The sequence below is a fragment of the Oncorhynchus keta genome, chromosome 14 (assembly GCF_023373465.1).
Source record: "Oncorhynchus keta strain PuntledgeMale-10-30-2019 chromosome 14, Oket_V2, whole genome shotgun sequence".
In the NCBI taxonomy this organism is placed as follows: domain Eukaryota; kingdom Metazoa; phylum Chordata; class Actinopteri; order Salmoniformes; family Salmonidae; genus Oncorhynchus; species Oncorhynchus keta.
In genome coordinates, this window is record NC_068434.1 from 25941967 (window position 1) to 25960959 (window position 18993).

The 18993-nt window shown below is 45.2% G+C and overlaps 2 protein-coding genes and 1 long non-coding RNA gene across 3 annotated transcripts in view; 2 read left to right on the top strand and 1 right to left on the bottom strand.

The window, feature by feature from the left end:
* Positions 1-18993, bottom strand: part of LOC118394047 (citron rho-interacting kinase-like) — a 128766-nt gene that overhangs the window by 86088 nt on the left and 23685 nt on the right. The window lies entirely within an intron of this gene.
* Positions 5-7374, top strand: LOC127907071 (uncharacterized). Its single transcript, XM_052460753.1, has 8 exons — positions 5-1030; positions 1220-1301; positions 5366-5469; positions 5621-5687; positions 5898-6051; positions 6330-6366; positions 6474-6769; positions 7182-7374. The coding sequence occupies exons 1-8, from the start codon at positions 251-253 to the stop codon at positions 7372-7374; spliced, it is 1713 nt and encodes a 570-aa protein (XP_052316713.1). The 5' UTR covers positions 5-250.
* The window catches only part of LOC127907247 (uncharacterized), a 33295-nt gene continuing 26023 nt past the window's right edge, over positions 11722-18993 (top strand). The window contains exons 1-3 of the long non-coding RNA XR_008063891.1: positions 11722-12938; positions 14520-14624; positions 14776-14842. This is a non-coding gene — a long non-coding RNA (uncharacterized LOC127907247). The remainder of the gene's footprint in view (positions 12939-14519; positions 14625-14775; positions 14843-18993) is intronic.

Consider the following 18993-nt stretch of genomic DNA (forward strand, 5'->3'; position numbering starts at 1 on the left):
AACTATACTGAAGGAGGTTGAGAAAAGTGAGGATGACAGTGAACAAGTCTGCCAAGACATCCCTAGAACCTGTTCATCTTTGTCCACTTCTTTAAATGGTCGTAGTTCCTTGTCCAGCTCTTCAAAGAGTCCTAGGTCAGAGTGTGAGTTAGAGATCAACCTCCCTGGCACTCCCATCCCTGACGAAGTGCCTTTTGATCTGACCTGCCCCATCGTCAGGAGCTCCTGCATCGACACCAGGGTCTCTAAAATGCCAGAGATTTCTTCAAGTGACCTAAAGACAAAGATGATGGCACACACAGATGAACCCCTGCATCGTAACAGTCCAATGACTGACAGCAGTCGACCACCGAGTGCAAAAGCCTCTTTTCGATCCTCCACTCCGTCTTTCACCAGCAAGGGAACCTCTTTGGTACCAAAGGGAGATGGGATTGACATTGAAGAGAAGGAGGAGTGTATCCCCAGCAGCTCTGGACATCTGAGGGAGCTCTTAATCACCCCGGACATCAGCAGTGCCACTGCATTACCACTGCAGTACTTGATGGACTCCAGCAAAGATGATGGCATCTGTTTTGTCCCCATACTGGTGATAAGGTTGCTATCGGAGATCAGACCCTCAGCCCTAGATGGACCCTCCCAACAGGCAGCAGATCTGACAGAAACATCTCAGCAACTCATCAGACAAGTCCTGTCTGAGTTCTGTGCTGCATCCAGATTCTCCAGGACAAAGGCATATTCGCAGAACCTGAACATCCAAAGGGTGTTCAGAGGTGTACATAAAAACCTCATGGAGGAGTTTGGCTCTTATAACACCCTGCAAGCAGCTCTTTCCTCCCAGGACCCTGCATTTGACAGAGTCCTGGTAAAGTCCTTGACCCAGCAGCTGGTACAGGGATGCAAGGAGGCGTCAAGACCAGCTTCTGCTGCAACAAACCCATCAGACCAGGCTGAGACAGAGAGGGGGGCTGAGCAGAAAGCAAGAAGGAGCTTCCTTTGCTTTTCAATGACCAAACTCAGGATCAACTTCAAGGTATAGCAGGGAGTTAGCATTTGTTTTTGGTTCCAGTGAGGTGCTGATGTTATTGATGTTATTGATATGATAAGACAAATACATGAGATAAATATGTTTTATTAATCACTAAATTGGTGCCTTGGATTCAGAAGTGTTCCATTTATTTATTTATTCTCTGTACCATTTTCTTTACCTTTCTTCTGTTAGCGTTCCAAGAGAGGAAACAAAAAGGACTGCCATTCAGTCCAGGAACAGACTGAGATTCCCTCTACTGACGGACATTGCATAGGTAAGGATGTTTTAGAGCTCTGCTAAAGCTTGTAGTTTTGTTTAGGTGTGTGTTAGAAACATAGGTATGCCTACCAAACTCATAGCACTGTTATTTTTCAACGTTACTATACTGCATCTCTCTCTCTCTCTCTCTCTCTACCCCATCCATTTCTCTTGTGTTTCTAGCTCCCGTTGGAGAGGTTTCTCCCTCCATATCTCAGCCTGTCAAAAAACGATCCTTGATTGTCAGGGTCTTTTCAGCAATGATGAAGCCATTCAGGCGCTTCACCAAGAAGAACCTGTAACCGCTTATGCTGCAGTTAGAACTACTTTTGTAACAGCAAGACTTTTGACAAGAGGCATTTCTGCATGTCTACCCTTTCAAAGTCTATTTGATCAAATAAATGCCAATGATTTTACAAGAATTTCAAGTGTTTTGGAAGATTAGTAAAACTGAAGCAGCTTTTCTCAGAGAAATGCACTAGTTCCCCCTTGGTTACACATTTATTGTGCAGTTTTTGAGTTGGCAGGACCACAGCTCGACTCTAATACAATAGTTGCTGCATAGACTGTCAGATAACCAGATGTTGTCTATTAATTTAGTTCGATTGGTAAGAGCTTATTAGCAGCAAGGGGAAAACACATAGAGGAGAATTAGCTATCTGCAGCTAGATGTTTTCTATATGTTGAAAATATAAGGTCCAACAGTTGACAGTGTATGTCAGAGCAAAAACCAAGCCATGAGGTCGCAGGAATTGTCCATAGAGCTCAGAGACATGATTGTGTCAAGACACAGATCTGGTGAAGGGTACCAAAACATTTCTGCAATATTGAAGGTCCCCAAGGACACAGTGGCCTCCATCATTCTTAAACGGGAGAAGTTTGGAACCACCAAGACTCTTCCTAGAGCTGGCCGCCAGGCCAAACTGAGCAATCGGGGGAGAAGGGCAGTGCAGTGGAACAGCAGTGCAGTGGAGTAGCTTCAACAGCCATAGGCCCAGGGATTTCACATCACATTCCATGATGCAATGCAGAATACGGCTTCACACAGAACAATCACCAAACCCATAAGATAACACTTAGCACAGCACAGCCAAACATCATGTATCACATGAAGCGTGATACCTTGTCATGGACCTGCTGTTTCGATCTTCGCTCTCTCTCTCCCCCACCTCTCTCTTTCTCTCCCCCACCTATCTCTCTCTCTCTCTCTCTCTCTCTCTCTCTCTCTCTCTCTCTCTCTCTCTCTCTCTCTCTCTCTCTCTCTCTCTCTCTCTCTCTCTCTCTGTCTACCACACCTGCTGTCTCGACCTCTGAATGTTCGGCTATGAAAAGCCAACTGATAATTACTCCGGAGGTGCTGACCTGTTGCACCCTCTATAACCACATTATTTTGTTGACTCTGCTGGTCATCTATGAAGAATGTTTGAACTACAGTACTTGAAGAACGATCTGGCCTTAATGGCCATGTACGCTTATAATCTCCACAGCCAGAAGAGGACTAGCCACCCCTCAGAGCCTGGTTCCTCTCTACGTTTCTTCCTAGGTTCCTGTTTTTCTAGAGAGTTTTTCCTAGCCACCGTGCTTCTAAATCTGCATTGCATGCTATTTGAGGTTTTAAGCTGGGTGTCGGAATAAGCATTTTGTGACATCTGCTGATGTAAAAAGGGCTTTATAAATAAATTGTACTGATTGATTGATGATTGATTGTATGAAATGGAGTAGCATATATCCATCATGAAAAATTAACATTGAGCACTGTCTCCATGGAGTATAGCACTGCAGCCTTAGGCAATGTATATTTACGAGGTGCATAACATTATCTCATATCACATGCATGGCAAGACATGATTGATGTAATTAGATGCTCTGGAGAGATCCCACCCTCCTTCCCCAACACATGTAGAATGCTTAGAAACCACCAGAAACCTGTGAAATAGATCAACAGATGATGTTTTATCTCCTCTCAAGGTCTGTTGGTTTACAGTATCTCAGAATCAGGAACTGTCATATCCCATGTGATATGTCAAAACAAGTTGATGCATGTATTATCATGGTGCATTGGGTTTGTATTTGTATTTATTGTGGATCCCCTTTAGCTGCAGCAGCTACTCTTCATGGGGTCCAGTAAAATGAAGGCAGTTATACAATTGTAAAAACATTCACAACAGATGTCACAAAATCCATGTTCCTGTTTGATTTCGGGGTAGGCTGTCAACAGCACGTACTGTGACACTATGATATGTATTCTGATCAAGGCAACAATACTTCTAGGCATATCTGACATCATGTATTTGATATCTTTATGTGAAGGTTAATGTCCATATTGACATCAGTTCATTGTGTTTGAGGGCGGTTCACTGACGGGGTTTCGACGGATACGATTAGATTAGACTAGTTTAACAGTTACAGAACAGCTACAGTAGCCTATCAGAACAGCTGCAGTATCAGAGGCGCAGAGCCTTAATTAACGGGCTACACATAATGGCTGACGACAGCCAGGTAAGGTTAATTGTAGCCTACGTTTAACGAGCTTTACAGTTGTCCTAATTCCATCTCGTTCTAATGGCAATTCTGCCTTAAGTGCAGAAACGATGGTTGATATTAGAAAATAAGTATGATTGGAAGTTTAGGCAAGTAATTCCAATTGGGGAATTGTTGTGGGATGTTAGCATAACATATTGCGCGTGTAGCATTCGTGCCATGGAGGATTGTGCAGGCCGGCAGGTTGCTACAGGATCCTAGTATCATGTATGTTATAGGGATCAGATCTGGCTGACTTTTTCACCTGAACTGCTCATTGGCTGTCCATAATGAGCCCAGCGGGCAGGATGTGTAGCTGGGCTCTGCAATAATTAGCTCCCAGAGCAATTACAAATACCTTTTGTTGTTTTAAAAGCGTCATTACAACTAGCAACATGACAGGCAGTCACCTCTAAGCACTACTCAGTAGAAACGCTATGTGTTGGATTTGTCCATGTCTCGCTAAATTAACCTAGCTACCAGAACAGATGTGGAGAATTTATACTACAGTTTTAAGGGATCTCTCTGAAGGTTTTAGATGATACAATGGTGCTTCGTCCTCTGGATGAAGAACCATACATCTTGGCTTGGCTTCATTGCATTATTATTTGGGGAACGTTGACATGCCATTTGTGTTGACGGATGGATGAAAATAATGTAATTATACTATCGTTATACATAGGTTAGCAGAAAAATCCGCATGAGATACCCATAGAACTGAGCCCTGCTCCATTTCAGCACCGTGCCGTGGTCTCAGGTGCTGCCCAGACTCGAAACATTTCAGCACCATGGCACGGTCCCCTGACGCCAAGAAACGTGTCAGCACTATGCAGCGGACAGCTCCATAGTGCTGAAATAGTTCAAGCCCCTAGAACGTCATTGATTTTAAATTATTCTAGGTGCAAGTGGTTATAATTTATTGCATGTCCTAGTTTTGCAGCTTTGCAACCTCAGAATTATAGCTAATGGATGGCAGCGAGTTACGTTTTTGTGCATGGCGATGAATGAGGATGCTTGATAAACCATAAATTAAACGCAAAAACGTGCACTTACAAATATTTTCGTTTGGCAGAACATTGACAAGCTATAATCTGTTTTCAAATGACATTGACAGTTCATATAGACATTAGACTTAGGCCTAATTGTGACATCATGTGTGTATGACATCTTTGAAGAATGCCCTGGCTTCAGCCAATCGGAATCGAGTATTCAACAATGCTTTGGCATAATTCAAGGACGTTCATATTCACTTCAGTTGTCTGCCGATGGTTCACTGACGTTTTATCAAAGGAGATATTAGTATTTCCTCTAAACAGCCTACAACAATAAGCTACACATCATGTCAGATGACAGCAAGGTATGGTTCATTTAGCCTATTTTGAGTTTAGAGGAGAAATTACTAACAATATAGTAGGTCACTACCAAAGCAATAGGTCTCACTGGATTGATCCATGGACTGAAATCTGACCACTATTGCCGTTTTGTTTAAAATAGGAGCGAATAAGTTGTTTCACAAAGTCCCAACCTAGGACTGATATTGACCTCTCATTTATCCACCAGAGCGTGAAATGGGAGGATCCCCGGATGACCAAAATAAGGTTGTGGGGAATATGAAGGATGAAACAGAGACACATGAGACCAACAAGAACAGGACAGGAGGCAAGGTAAGAAATATGCTGTCCTTTACACATGTTCTGCCTACTTAGGCACAGATCTATGATTAGTTTAGTACTACTAAATCCTAGCCTTAAAGCATTAGGAGACGCTACACTGACCTTAGATCTGCTATGAGACCTATAATCTGTTGTCATGTAGGCTAAACGTAAGTCCAGTGGCCGTGCCAAGAAGACTTCCGTGGAGGAGGACAGCAGCATTGGTGCAGGTCCGAGATTACTTCATGTTGGGTGCAGGTTGTGTTCAAATTCATCAGCACTGATCTGAGAAGATAGTATCTATATAGGTGAAAGCAATATAGTGGAGGCCCGCAGAAAGATGTGCGTTTACCTGTCCAGTGCAATCAAATCACTAAAGGTGAAGGAAATTAGGGATCAAGTTCAGATTCAACTTTAGATTTCTCTTTGCGGTTTCCCAGAGTCTTCTCAGACACCCGGGTGTGGTTTCCGGGAAAGGGGATCTATCATTGAGCAGCTGGAGAAGGAGGCTCAGAGGACTCTAATGCCTTCTCTCAAGATTGAGACATGCTGTGCCCCAATCCTCCTCTCCTTCCTGAGGAGTCTAACTGATGAGCAAGTCCCATGTCTTTTTCCAACCTCACATAAAACAACTCTGAATTTATAGTCATAGTGCACCTTCTAACCACAAATGGGATTTTAGACACTACACCTAACATCACTGTAACCACACCCCTAACTCTTCCTGTAAATCAAGAACAAAATGTCTCATGTACTTGCTAACAGCTTAATTAAATACACTTTTATTTTCCCTGACATGGCTATCTAGTGACTCCACTAACTCAACACCAGTGTGCAGGTAAAATATGTTTCCTTTCTTTTCTTTTCTCTAGCCAATGGAGAGTGATTCAGCATGGCATGAAAAATAACGTAAGTCTCTCCACATAAGGTTCTGGTCAAAAGTTGTGCGCTATATAGGGAATGGTGTCATGGAATTGCTTGATTGACAAAAACATTACTCTGTTTGTTGGCCATAGCTCACATTCGAGCAGCTCTCCATGCTGTGTCTGAAGATTGTTAAAGTCGTGACCCAGACAGCCCTCCGCATTCTCCTACCAGCGCTAGCTCGTATCATGGGGGTGAACCTGAGGAGTGGGCCAACCTCCCCAGAATCCCAGTGCTCTCTGATAGGGTCTGAGGATTCCTTAGGCAGTCTGGATGAGAGAGAGAAAAGGCTGCTGATCAGTGAGATGAACAACTGGACTAAGGAGAGTGCAGGGTGCCGCCAAAATTCCACTCGCAGAACCTCATCACCATGCTGTTCGCCTAAGAGGTATGTTCACAGCAATATTTCAACTTAATAATTGCAAGACCTGACCCATACTTATCATAAATTATTAACTTGGAATTCACACCTTGTAGTTTTAAATTCTGGTCAGAAATGTTGCCACTGAGGGGGTGGGTCCAGGTGAAAGTCATTTTTAACTGGGTAAGCCATAAAGTAATCTATGAATAAATAGATCAGGTACATGCCTTTCAGAATTAATCATATTCTGATGTCATACAAACATAAAAATCAGGCAAAAAAATTGTGTCAGTTGGCTTTAGGCTTCTAGAACTACGGTGGTATGAGAAGTAATCCATCATTGCTCTAATTTGGTTATCAGGCTCACTAATGGCCCAGATTAGATACCAGTTGGTCACATTTGCATGGCATAAGTGGTGATTGTGTGTTTATCTTCAAGGTCCCAGACCTCATTGCAGAGCTTGCCTGCAACTAGAGAGGCTCCCCTCATGGAGGAGCCTCTGAAGGCTCTTTTTGGGGTAACGGAAGAGAGCCTCCTGATATCCCTGGTTGAGGGTCACTCCAACCCCACCTCCTCCAGCTCCTCCGAGTTGAGCTGTGCTATCGTGGGGGGAGGTGGTACACCAGCTTAACTCTGGCCTCTCAGTGGCCATTCAGGCCAGCTCGGGGAGTTGCCCCCCCTATGGACAGTCAGGACATAGCAGCAGGCAAGGAGGTCATTCGGGTAGCCTCGGTGCAGATCCTGGCCGAGCTACAGAGCCAAACGTCTGAGCCAGAGTGGGTAGGGTTTATCGAGCCCCTCATGGACCCTGTGACCGATGATGTGCTGGATGCCATTGTCGGCACAATGGACAAAATGGCACAGGACTTCAACATCCTATTGGATCTGGCCAAGAAGATGACAATCTTGGGGTCAAAATGTCTGACCAATCTTCAATGTGACCTTGATGTTGAGTGTCCATCTGGGAAAGAAGGGACCACTCACTTTCTCAAAGAGACTGGATCCTCTACCAGTGTGGTGGCCAGAAAGATTCAGACCCTCTCTAGCCCCAACTTTCAGTCTAAAGCCCTGAAGGCGGTGAGCACCATCCTTACAAGGAAAGTCAGCAGCTCTTCTGGCATGGCTCCTTCCTCTAGGCCTTCTAGTGCTACTCCTAGCATTACTGAAGCTTCCCTGAATACCAGCTGCACAGCCCTGACACCTGTAACCTCCACTGCCACAGTGATTGTTAAGGCATTTGTGGGAGGCATGGAGACGATAGCATCATTTGAAGGCACATGTGAAGCAGTTGATTGGCCAGTTCCTGTAAATGACCACAAAACAGGATCTTCACAGATGATAACCTTCTCTCTAGCCCGCACACTCTACGGCCGTATACGAGCAAAGCTGAGGGACCTTTTAACTCTATCCGCTCGAGAAGAAGGTGTGGCTAAGGATGCTTCTCTTCAGGAGTCTTCAGACACCCTGGAAAAGGCAACTGTTTCAACTGTTGAGGTCCAGTTACCCAGCTCCGAACTTAGTAGAGTTCCCAGTGAGAGCCAACCAATACCAGCTCTCTGTCTCTCCAATCTGGATACCAGTACTCAAGAAGTTCTTAGCAGTGTTTTTTCCATCTACAAGTCAGAGTTATCAAAAGTGGAGAGTAAATCCTTGGCCGTTGTCAGTTCATCTGATGAGTCCCTAGAGGCTTGTTGGTTTGTTGATGGTGTCCTATCAAAGCTCGATGACTATACTATTTCCCAGTCACCCTCACCCAATGAAGACTTGAGCGTGAGTACTCAATATTCTCAATTGAGCTCAGAAGAGAGTGTCAGAATCACAGAGTCCTCTACTAGTCTGATTCAGAGCATTAAGAAGCTCTCTAGCAATGACTTCCAGACTCAGGCAGAAGAGGCAGTGAGTAAAGTGCTGATGAGATCCAGTCATTCCTTTATCACACAGATCAGCCATACTGGTCTTCAGAAAAGTCTGCAGGCTGGCTTATCATCTAGCTCACCATCAGAGATCCATGTCCTTTCAGAATCCATGTCCTCCATGTCCTCTGAGAATACAGCCTCTGGATTAGTGGAAACCTTTGTCAAAGGAATGGCGACTATTTTCCAGAGAAATGGGTCCACTGACACTGTGCTACTGGAAAGAAGTGGGAGAGTTTCACAGTGCTCCCACGGGGGCTCCCAACTGGATGATACTGAATTGAGTGTTAAAATATCAGAGGAGAAGCTTTGGTCAACAGCTAAGACCATCTGCGTCAGTATGAAGAACACACTTAAGGATTTCTTCACAGGGCTGAAGCCACCCGGATCCGAAAGGACAGAAAATGCTTCTTCCAATGAGACCCTTGGGGAAATCCTGGTTGCTATCCAGAGTGAAATCTCAAACTTAGGGCGAATGAAGGATTCCAGGGAGCTCCTTCAGATCAATGATATGGTAGGAACTATACTGAAGGAGGTTGAGAAAAGTGAGGATGACAGTGAACAAGTCTGCCAAGACATCCCTAGAACCTGTTCATCTTTGTCCACTTCTTTAAATGGTCGTAGTTCCTTGTCCAGCTCTTCAAAGAGTCCTAGGTCAGAGTGTGAGTTAGAGATCAACCTCCCTGGCACTCCCATCCCTGACGAAGTGCCTTTTGATCTGACCTGCCCCATCGTCAGGAGCTCCTGCATCGACACCAGGGTCTCTAAAATGCCAGAGATTTCTTCAAGTGACCTAAAGACAAAGATGATGGCACACACAGATGAACCCCTGCATCGTAACAGTCCAATGACTGACAGCAGTCGACCACCGAGTGCAAAAGCCTCTTTTCGATCCTCCACTCCGTCTTTCACCAGCAAGGGAACCTCTTTGGTACCAAAGGGAGATGGGATTGACATTGAAGAGAAGGAGGAGTGTATCCCCAGCAGCTCTGGCCATCTGAGGGAGCTCTTAATCACCCCGGACATCAGCAGTGCCACTGCATTACCACTGCAGTACTTGATGGACTCCAGCAAAGATGATGGCATCTGTTTTGTCCCCATACTGGTGATAAGGTTGCTATCGGAGATCAGACCCTCAGCCCTAGATGGACCCTCCCAACAGGCAGCAGATCTGACAGAAACATCTCAGCAACTCATCAGACAAGTCCTGTCTGAGTTCTGTGCTGCATCCAGATTCTCCAGGACAAAGGCATATTCGCAGAACCTGAACATCCAAAGGGTGTTCAGAGGTGTACATAAAAACCTCATGGAGGAGTTTGGCTCTTATAACACCCTGCAAGCAGCTCTTTCCTCCCAGGACCCTGCATTTGACAGAGTCCTGGTAAAGTCCTTGACCCAGCAGCTGGTACAGGGATGCAAGGAGGCGTCAAGACCAGCTTCTGCTGCAACAAACCCATCAGACCAGGCTGAGACAGAGAGGGGGGGCTGAGCAGAAAGCAAGAAGGAGCTTCCTTTGCTTTTCAATGACCAAACTCAGGATCAACTTCAAGGTATAGCAGGGAGTTAGCATTTGTTTTTGGTTCCAGTGAGGTGCTGATGTTATTGATGTTATTGATATGATAAGACAAATACATGAGATAAATATGTTTTATTAATCACTAAATTGGTGCCTTGGATTCAGAAGTGTTCCATTTATTTATTTATTCTCTGTACCATTTTCTTGACCTTTCTTCTGTTAGCGTTCCAAGAGAGGAAACAAAAAGGACTGCCATTCAGTCCAGGAACAGACTGAGATTCCCTCTACTGACGGACATTGCATAGGTGAGGATGTTTTAGAGCTCTGCTAAAGCTTGTAGTTTTGTTTAGGTGTGTGTTAGAAACATAGGTATGCCTACCAAACTCATAGCACTGTTATTTTTCAACGTTACTATACTGCATCTCTCTCTCTCTCTCTCTCTCTTACCCCATCCATTTCTCTTGTGTTTCTAGCTCCCGTTGGAGAGGTTTCTCCCTCCATATCTCAGCCTGTCAAAAAACGATCCTTGATTGTCAGGGTCTTTTCAGCAATGATGAAGCCATTCAGGCGCTTCACCAAGAAGAACCTGTAACCGCTTATGCTGCAGTTAGAACTACTTTTGTAACAGCAAGACTTTTGACAAGAGGCATTTCTGCATGTCTACCCTTTCAAAGTCTATTTGATCAAATAAATGCCAATGATTTTACAAGAATTTCAAGTGTTTTGGAAGATTAGTAAAACTGAAGCAGCTTTTCTCAGAGAAATGCACTAGTTCCCCCTTGGTTACACATTTATTGTGCAGTTTTTGAGTTGGCAGGACCACAGCTCGACTCTAATACAATAGTTGCTGCATAGACTGTCAGATAACCAGATGTTGTCTATTAATTTAGTTCGATTGGTAAGAGCTTATTAGCAGCAAGGGGAAAACACATAGAGGAGAATTAGCTATCTGCAGCTAGATGTTTTCTATATGTTGAAAATATAAGGTCCAACAGTTGACAGTGTATGTCAGAGCAAAAACCAAGCCATGAGGTCGCAGGAATTGTCCATAGAGCTCAGAGACATGATTGTGTCAAGACACAGATCTGGTGAAGGGTACCAAAACATTTCTGCAATATTGAAGGTCCCCAAGGACACAGTGGCCTCCATCATTCTTAAACGGGAGAAGTTTGGAACCACCAAGACTCTTCCTAGAGCTGGCCGCCAGGCCAAACTGAGCAATCGGGGGAGAAGGGCAGTGCAGTGGAACAGCAGTGCAGTGGAGTAGCTTCAACAGCCATAGGCCCAGGGATTTCACATCACATTCCATGATGCAATGCAGAATACGGCTTCACACAGAACAATCACCAAACCCATAAGATAACACTTAGCACAGCACAGCCAAACATCATGTATCACATGAAGAGGCATGTGTGTTCTCCAGACGTGATACCTTGTCATGGACCTGCTGTTTCGATCTTCGCTCTCTCTCTCCCCCACCTCTCTCTTTCTCTCCCCCACCTCTCTCTCTCTCTCTCTCTCTCTCTCTCTCTCTCTCTCCTCTCTCTCTCTGTCTACCACACCTGCTGTCTCGACCTCTGAATGTTCGGCTATGAAAAGCCAACTGATAATTACTCCGGAGGTGCTGACCTGTTGCACCCTCTATAACCACATTATTTTGTTGACTCTGCTGGTCATCTATGAAGAATGTTTGAACTACAGTACTTGAAGAACGATCTGGCCTTAATGGCCATGTACGCTTATAATCTCCACAGCCAGAAGAGGACTAGCCACCCCTCAGAGCCTGGTTCCTCTCTACGTTTCTTCCTAGGTTCCTGTTTTTCTAGAGAGTTTTTCCTAGCCACCGTGCTTCTAAATCTGCATTGCATGCTATTTGAGGTTTTAAGCTGGGTGTCGGAATAAGCATTTTGTGACATCTGCTGATGTAAAAAGGGCTTTATAAATAAATTGTACTGATTGATTGATGATTGATTGTATGAAATGGAGTAGCATATATCCATCATGAAAAATTAACATTGAGCACTGTCTCCATGGAGTATAGCACTGCAGCCTTAGGCAATGTATATTTACGAGGTGCATAACATTATCTCATATCACATGCATGGCAAGACATGATTGATGTAATTAGATGCTCTGGAGAGATCCCACCCTCCTTCCCCAACACATGTAGAATGCTTAGAAACCACCAGAAACCTGTGAAATAGATCAACAGATGATGTTTTATCTCCTCTCAAGGTCTGTTGGTTTACAGTATCTCAGAATCAGGAACTGTCATATCCCATGTGATATGTCAAAACAAGTTGATGCATGTATTATCATGGTGCATTGGGTTTGTATTTGTATTTATTGTGGATCCCCTTTAGCTGCAGCAGCTACTCTTCATGGGGTCCAGTAAAATGAAGGCAGTTATACAATTGTAAAAACATTCACAACAGATGTCACAAAATCCATGTTCCTGTTTGATTTCGGGGTAGGCTGTCAACAGCACGTACTGTGACACTATGATATGTATTCTGATCAAGGCAACAATACTTCTAGGCATATCTGACATCATGTATTTGATATCTTTATGTGAAGGTTAATGTCCATATTGACATCAGTTCATTGTGTTTGAGGGCGGTTCACTGACGGGGTTTCGACGGATACGATTAGATTAGACTAGTTTAACAGTTACAGAACAGCTACAGTAGCCTATCAGAACAGCTGCAGTATCAGAGGCGCAGAGCCTTAATTAACGGGCTACACATAATGGCTGACGACAGCCAGGTAAGGTTAATTGTAGCCTACGTTTAACGAGCTTTACAGTTGTCCTAATTCCATCTCGTTCTAATGGCAATTCTGCCTTAAGTGCAGAAACGATGGTTGATATTAGAAAATAAGTATGATTGGAAGTTTAGGCAAGTAATTCCAATTGGGGAATTGTTGTGGGATGTTAGCATAACATATTGCGCGTGTAGCATTCGTGCCATGGAGGATTGTGCAGGCCGGCAGGTTGCTACAGGATCCTAGTATCATGTATGTTATAGGGATCAGATCTGGCTGACTTTTTCACCTGAACTGCTCATTGGCTGTCCATAATGAGCCCAGCGGGCAGGATGTGTAGCTGGGCTCTGCAATAATTAGCTCCCAGAGCAATTACAAATACCTTTTGTTGTTTTAAAAGCGTCATTACAACTAGCAACATGACAGGCAGTCACCTCTAAGCACTACTCAGTAGAAACGCTATGTGTTGGATTTGTCCATGTCTCGCTAAATTAACCTAGCTACCAGAACAGATGTGGAGAATTTATACTACAGTTTTAAGGGATCTCTCTGAAGGTTTTAGATGATACAATGGTGCTTCGTCCTCTGGATGAAGAACCATACATCTTGGCTTGGCTTCATTGCATTATTATTTGGGGAACGTTGACATGCCATTTGTGTTGACGGATGGATGAAAATAATGTAATTATACTATCGTTATACATAGGTTAGCAGAAAAATCCGCATGAGATACCCATAGAACTGAGCCCTGCTCCATTTCAGCACCGTGCCGTGGTCTCAGGTGCTGCCCAGACTCGAAACATTTCAGCACCATGGCACGGTCCCCTGACGCCAAGAAACGTGTCAGCACTATGCAGCGGACAGCTCCATAGTGCTGAAATAGTTCAAGCCCCCTAGAACGTCATTGATTTTAAATTATTCTAGGTGCAAGTGGTTATAATTTATTGCATGTCCTAGTTTTGCAGCTTTGCAACCTCAGAATTATAGCTAATGGATGGCAGCGAGTTACGTTTTTGTGCATGGCGATGAATGAGGATGCTTGATAAACCATAAATTAAACGCAAAAACGTGCACTTACAAATATTTTCGTTTGGCAGAACATTGACAAGCTATAATCTGTTTTCAAATGACATTGACAGTTCATATAGACATAGACTTAGGCCTAATTGTGACATCATGTGTGTATGACATCTTTGAAGAATGCCCTGGCTTCAGCCAATCGGAATCGAGTATTCAACAATGCTTTGGCATAATTCAAGGACGTTCATATTCACTTCAGTTGTCTGCCGATGGTTCACTGACGTTTTATCAAAGGAGATATTAGTATTTCCTCTAAACAGCCTACAACAATAAGCTACACATCATGTCAGATGACAGCAAGGTATGGTTCATTTAGCCTATTTTGAGTTTAGAGGAGAAATTACTAACAATATAGTAGGTCACTACCAAAGCAATAGGTCTCACTGGATTGATCCATGGACTGAAATCTGACCACTATTGCCGTTTTGTTTAAAATAGGAGCGAATAAGTTGTTTCACAAAGTCCCAACCTAGGACTGATATTGACCTCTCATTTATCCACCAGAGCGTGAAATGGGAGGATCCCCCGGATGACCAAAATAAGGTTGTGGGGAATATGAAGGATGAAACAGAGACACATGAGACCAACAAGAACAGGACAGGAGGCAAGGTAAGAAATATGCTGTCCTTTACACATGTTCTGCCTACTTAGGCACAGATCTATGATTAGTTTAGTACTACTAAATCCTAGCCTTAAAGCATTAGGAGACGCTACACTGACCTTAGATCTGCTATGAGACCTATAATCTGTTGTCATGTAGGCTAAACGTAAGTCCAGTGGCCGTGCCAAGAAGACTTCCGTGGAGGAGGACAGCAGCATTGGTGCAGGTCCGAGATTACTTCATGTTGCATATCAGACTGCTCTTTCTCTACCACATCTCCGGATTCCTACCGCAAGCTCTGAACCTTTACACCGGATCATCGCAACTAGCTAGCTGCAATCAGTGGCTACTCCTGGCTAACGTCTCTGTCCCAAAACAAGCTACAGTTAGCCTTGAGCTAAGCCCATCTCCCGACTAGCCGAAGAGGCCCAACAATACCTCTTTTGCCAATTGGCCTGGACCCTTTACTGCCGACACGGGCCCCGCCGATCCATCACGACTGGTCCGCCGACATAATCGTCCGAGGTGGTTTCAACAGGCTTTTTCGTTGCGACATCGCCAAAGATCCATCTGCTGGCCAAGGCCCGCGAGCTTTCTGAAACGCTGTGTCTCCAGCTCACCTAGCGTACTAGAGCACCTGTAGCATACTCTGGGCTACAATTACCGGGCCCACGACCGGTCTGTCGATGTCACCGCAAGAAGAGGAATAAACAGACTCACCCCATCGCGACGTCCCCAAAGGTTAGCTCTCTAGCCCTCGCTATCTCCCTGCTTGCTAATTCGGCCTGCTAACGGTTAGCTTGTCTAGCCCGGGCCTACGAACTGTTAGCTTGTTAGCACAGGCCTGCTAACCATCTGGCTCACTGCGTTCTAAACACTCTGAACCCATTTACTTTCTATCTCTCTTTGATTTTTATTTTGTTTATACCTTCCGGAAACCTGCCTCACCCACTGTGATACGGAATCGCTATCACCTTTAATTTTTATTTTATTTTATGACACACTCAAGAACCTCCAGACGCTAACCAGCTAACTAGCTACAAGCTATTTAGTCATTGTTAGTTTTTTTTAAACCTGGATAACACTCGCCAGCCCAGCTTCCCTGCCCATCCACCGCTGCCCCCTGGACACTGATCTCTTGGCTACATAGCTGACGCACGCTGGACTGTCCATTAATCACGGTACTCCATTCTGCTTGTTTGTTTTATCTGTCGGCCAGTTGCCTAGTCAACGCCATTTTACCTGCTGTTTGTTGTGCTAGCTGATTAGCCTCGCCTACTCTTTTTAGCTAGCTTTCCCAATTCAACACCTGTGATTACTGTATGCCTCGCTGTATGTCTCTCCCAAATGTCAATATGCCTTGTATACTGTTGTTCAGGTTAGTTATCATTGTTTTAGTTCACAATGGAGCCCCTAGATCCACTCTGCATACCCCTGTTACCTCCTTTGTCCCACCCCCCACACATGCGGTGACCTCACCCATTACAACCAGCATGTCCAGAGATACAACCTCTCTCATCATCACCCAGTGCCTGGGCTTACCTCCGCTGTACCCGCACCCCACCATACCCCTGTCTGCGCATTATGCCCTGAATATATTCTACCATGCCCAGAAACCTGCTCCTCTTATCCTCTGCCCCCAACGCTCTAGGCGACCAGTTTTGATAGCCTTTAGCCGCACCCTCATACTACTCCTTCTCTGTTCCGCGGGTGATGTGGAGGTAAACCCAGGCCCTGCATGTCCCCAGGTACCCTCATTTGTTGACTTCTGTGATCGAAAAAGTCTTGGTTTTATGCATGTCAACATCAGAAGCCTCCTCCCTAAGTTTGTTTTACTCACTGCTTTAGCACACTCTGCTAACCCTGATGTCCTTGCCGTGTCTGAATCCTGGCTCAGGAAGGCCACCAAAAATTCAGAGATTTCCATACCCAACTATAACATCTTCCGTCAAGATAGAACTGCCAAAGGGGCGGAGTCGCAGTCTACTGCAGAGATAGCCTGCAAAGTAATGTCATACTTTCCAGGTCCATACCCAAACAGTTTGAACTACTAATTTTGAAAATTACTCTCTCAGAAACAAGTCTCTCACTGTTGCCGCCTGCTACCGACCCCCGTCAGCTCCCAGCTGTGCCCTGGACACCATTTGTGAATTGATCGCCCCCATCTAGCTTCAGAGTTTGTCCTGTTAGGTGACCTAAACTGGGATATGCTTAACACCCCGGCAGTCCTACAATCTAAGCTAGATGCCCTCAATCTCACGCAAATCATCAAGGAACCCACCAGGTACAACCCTAACTCTGTAAACAAGGGCACCCTCATAGACGTCATCCTGACCAACTGGCCCTCCAAATATACCTCCGCTGTCTTCAACCAGGATCTCAGCGATCACTGCCTCATCGCCTGTATCCGCCACGGAGCCGCAGTCAAACGACCACCCCTCATCACTGTCAAACGCTCCCTAAAACACTTCTGTGAGCAGGCCTTTCTAATCGACCTGGCCCGTGTATCCTGGAAGGACATTGACCTCATCCCGTCAGTTGAGGATGCCTGGTCATTCTTTAAAAGTAACTTCCTCACCATTTTGGATAAGCATGCTCCGTTCAAAAAAATGCAGAACCAAGAACAGATACAGCCCTTGGTTCACTCCAGACCTGACTGCCCTCGACCAGCACAAAAACATCCTGTGGCGGACTGCAATAGCATCGAATAGCCCTCGTGATATGCAACTGTTCAGGGAAGTCAGGAACCAATACACGCAGTCAGTCAGGAAAGCTAAGGCCAGCTTCTTCAGGCAAAAGTTTGCATCCTGTAGCTCCAACTCCAAAAGTTCTGGGACACTGTGAAGTCCATGGAGAACAAGAGCACCTCCTCCCAGCTGCCCACTGCACTGAGGCTAGGAAACACGGTCTCCACCGATAAATCCATGATTATCGAAAACTTCAATAAGCACTTCTCAACGGCTGGCCATGCCTTCCGCCTGGCTACTCCAACCTCGGCCAACAGCTCCGCCCCCCCGTAGTTCCTCACCCAAGCCTCTCCAGGTTCTCCTTTACCCAAATCCAGATAGCAGATGTTCTGAAAGAGCTGCAAAACCTGGACCCGTACAAATCAGCTGGGCTTGACAATCTGGACCCGCTATTTCTGAAACTATCTGCCGCCATTGTCGCAACCCTATTACCAGCCTGTTCAACCTCTCTTTCATATCGTCTGAGATCCCCAAAGTTGGAAAGCTGCCGCAGTCATCCCCCTCTTCAAAGGAGGAGACACCCTGGACCCAAACTGCTATAGACCTATATCCATCCTGCCCTGCCTATCTAAGGTCTTCGAAAGCCAAGTCAACAAACAGGTCACTGACCATCTCGAATCCCACCGTACCTTCTCCGCTGTGCAATCTGGTTTCCGAGCCAGTCAGGTGCACCTCAGCCACACTCAAGGTACTAAATGATATCATAACCGCCATCGATAAAAGACAGTACTGTGCAGCCGTCTTCATCGACCTCGCCAAGGCTTTCGACTCTGTCAATCACCAAATTCTTATCGGCAGACTCAACAGCCTCGGTTTTTCGGATGACTGCCTTGCCTGGTTCACCAATTACTTTGCAGACAGAGTTCAGTGTGTCAAAATCAGAGGGCATGCTGTCCGGTCCTCTGGCAGTCTCTATGGGGTGCCACAGGGTTCAATTCTCGGGCCGACTCTTTTCTCTGTATATATCAATGATGTTGCTCTTGCTGGGGCGATTCCTGATCCCACCTCTCGCAGACGACACCATTCTATATACTTTCGGCCCGTCATTGGACACTGTGCTATCAAACCTCAAACGAGCTTCAATGCCATACAGCACTCCTTCCGTGGCCTCAACTGCTCTTAAACGCGAGTAAAACCAAATGCATGCTTTTCAACCCATGCTGCCTGCACCCGCATGCCCGACTAGCATCACCACCCTGGATGGTTCCAACCTTGAATATGTGGACATCTATAAGTACCTAGGTGTCTGGCTAGACTGCAAACTCTCTCCTTCCAGACTCATCAAACATCTCCAATCAAAAAATCAAATCCAGAGTCGGCTTTCTATTCATAACAAAGCCTCCTTCACTCACATGCCAAGCTTACCCTGAGTAAAACTGACTATCCTACCGATCCTCGACTTAGCGATGTCATCTACAAAATGGCTTCCAACACTCTACTCAGCAAACTGGATGCAGTCTATCACAGTGCCATCCGTTTTGTCACTAAAGCACCTTATACCACCCACCACTGCGACTTGTATGCTCTAGTCGGCTGGCCCTCACTACATATTCGTCGCCAGACCCACTGGCTCAGGTCATTTACAAGTCCATGCTAGGTAAAGCTCCGCCTTATCTCCAGTTCACTGGTC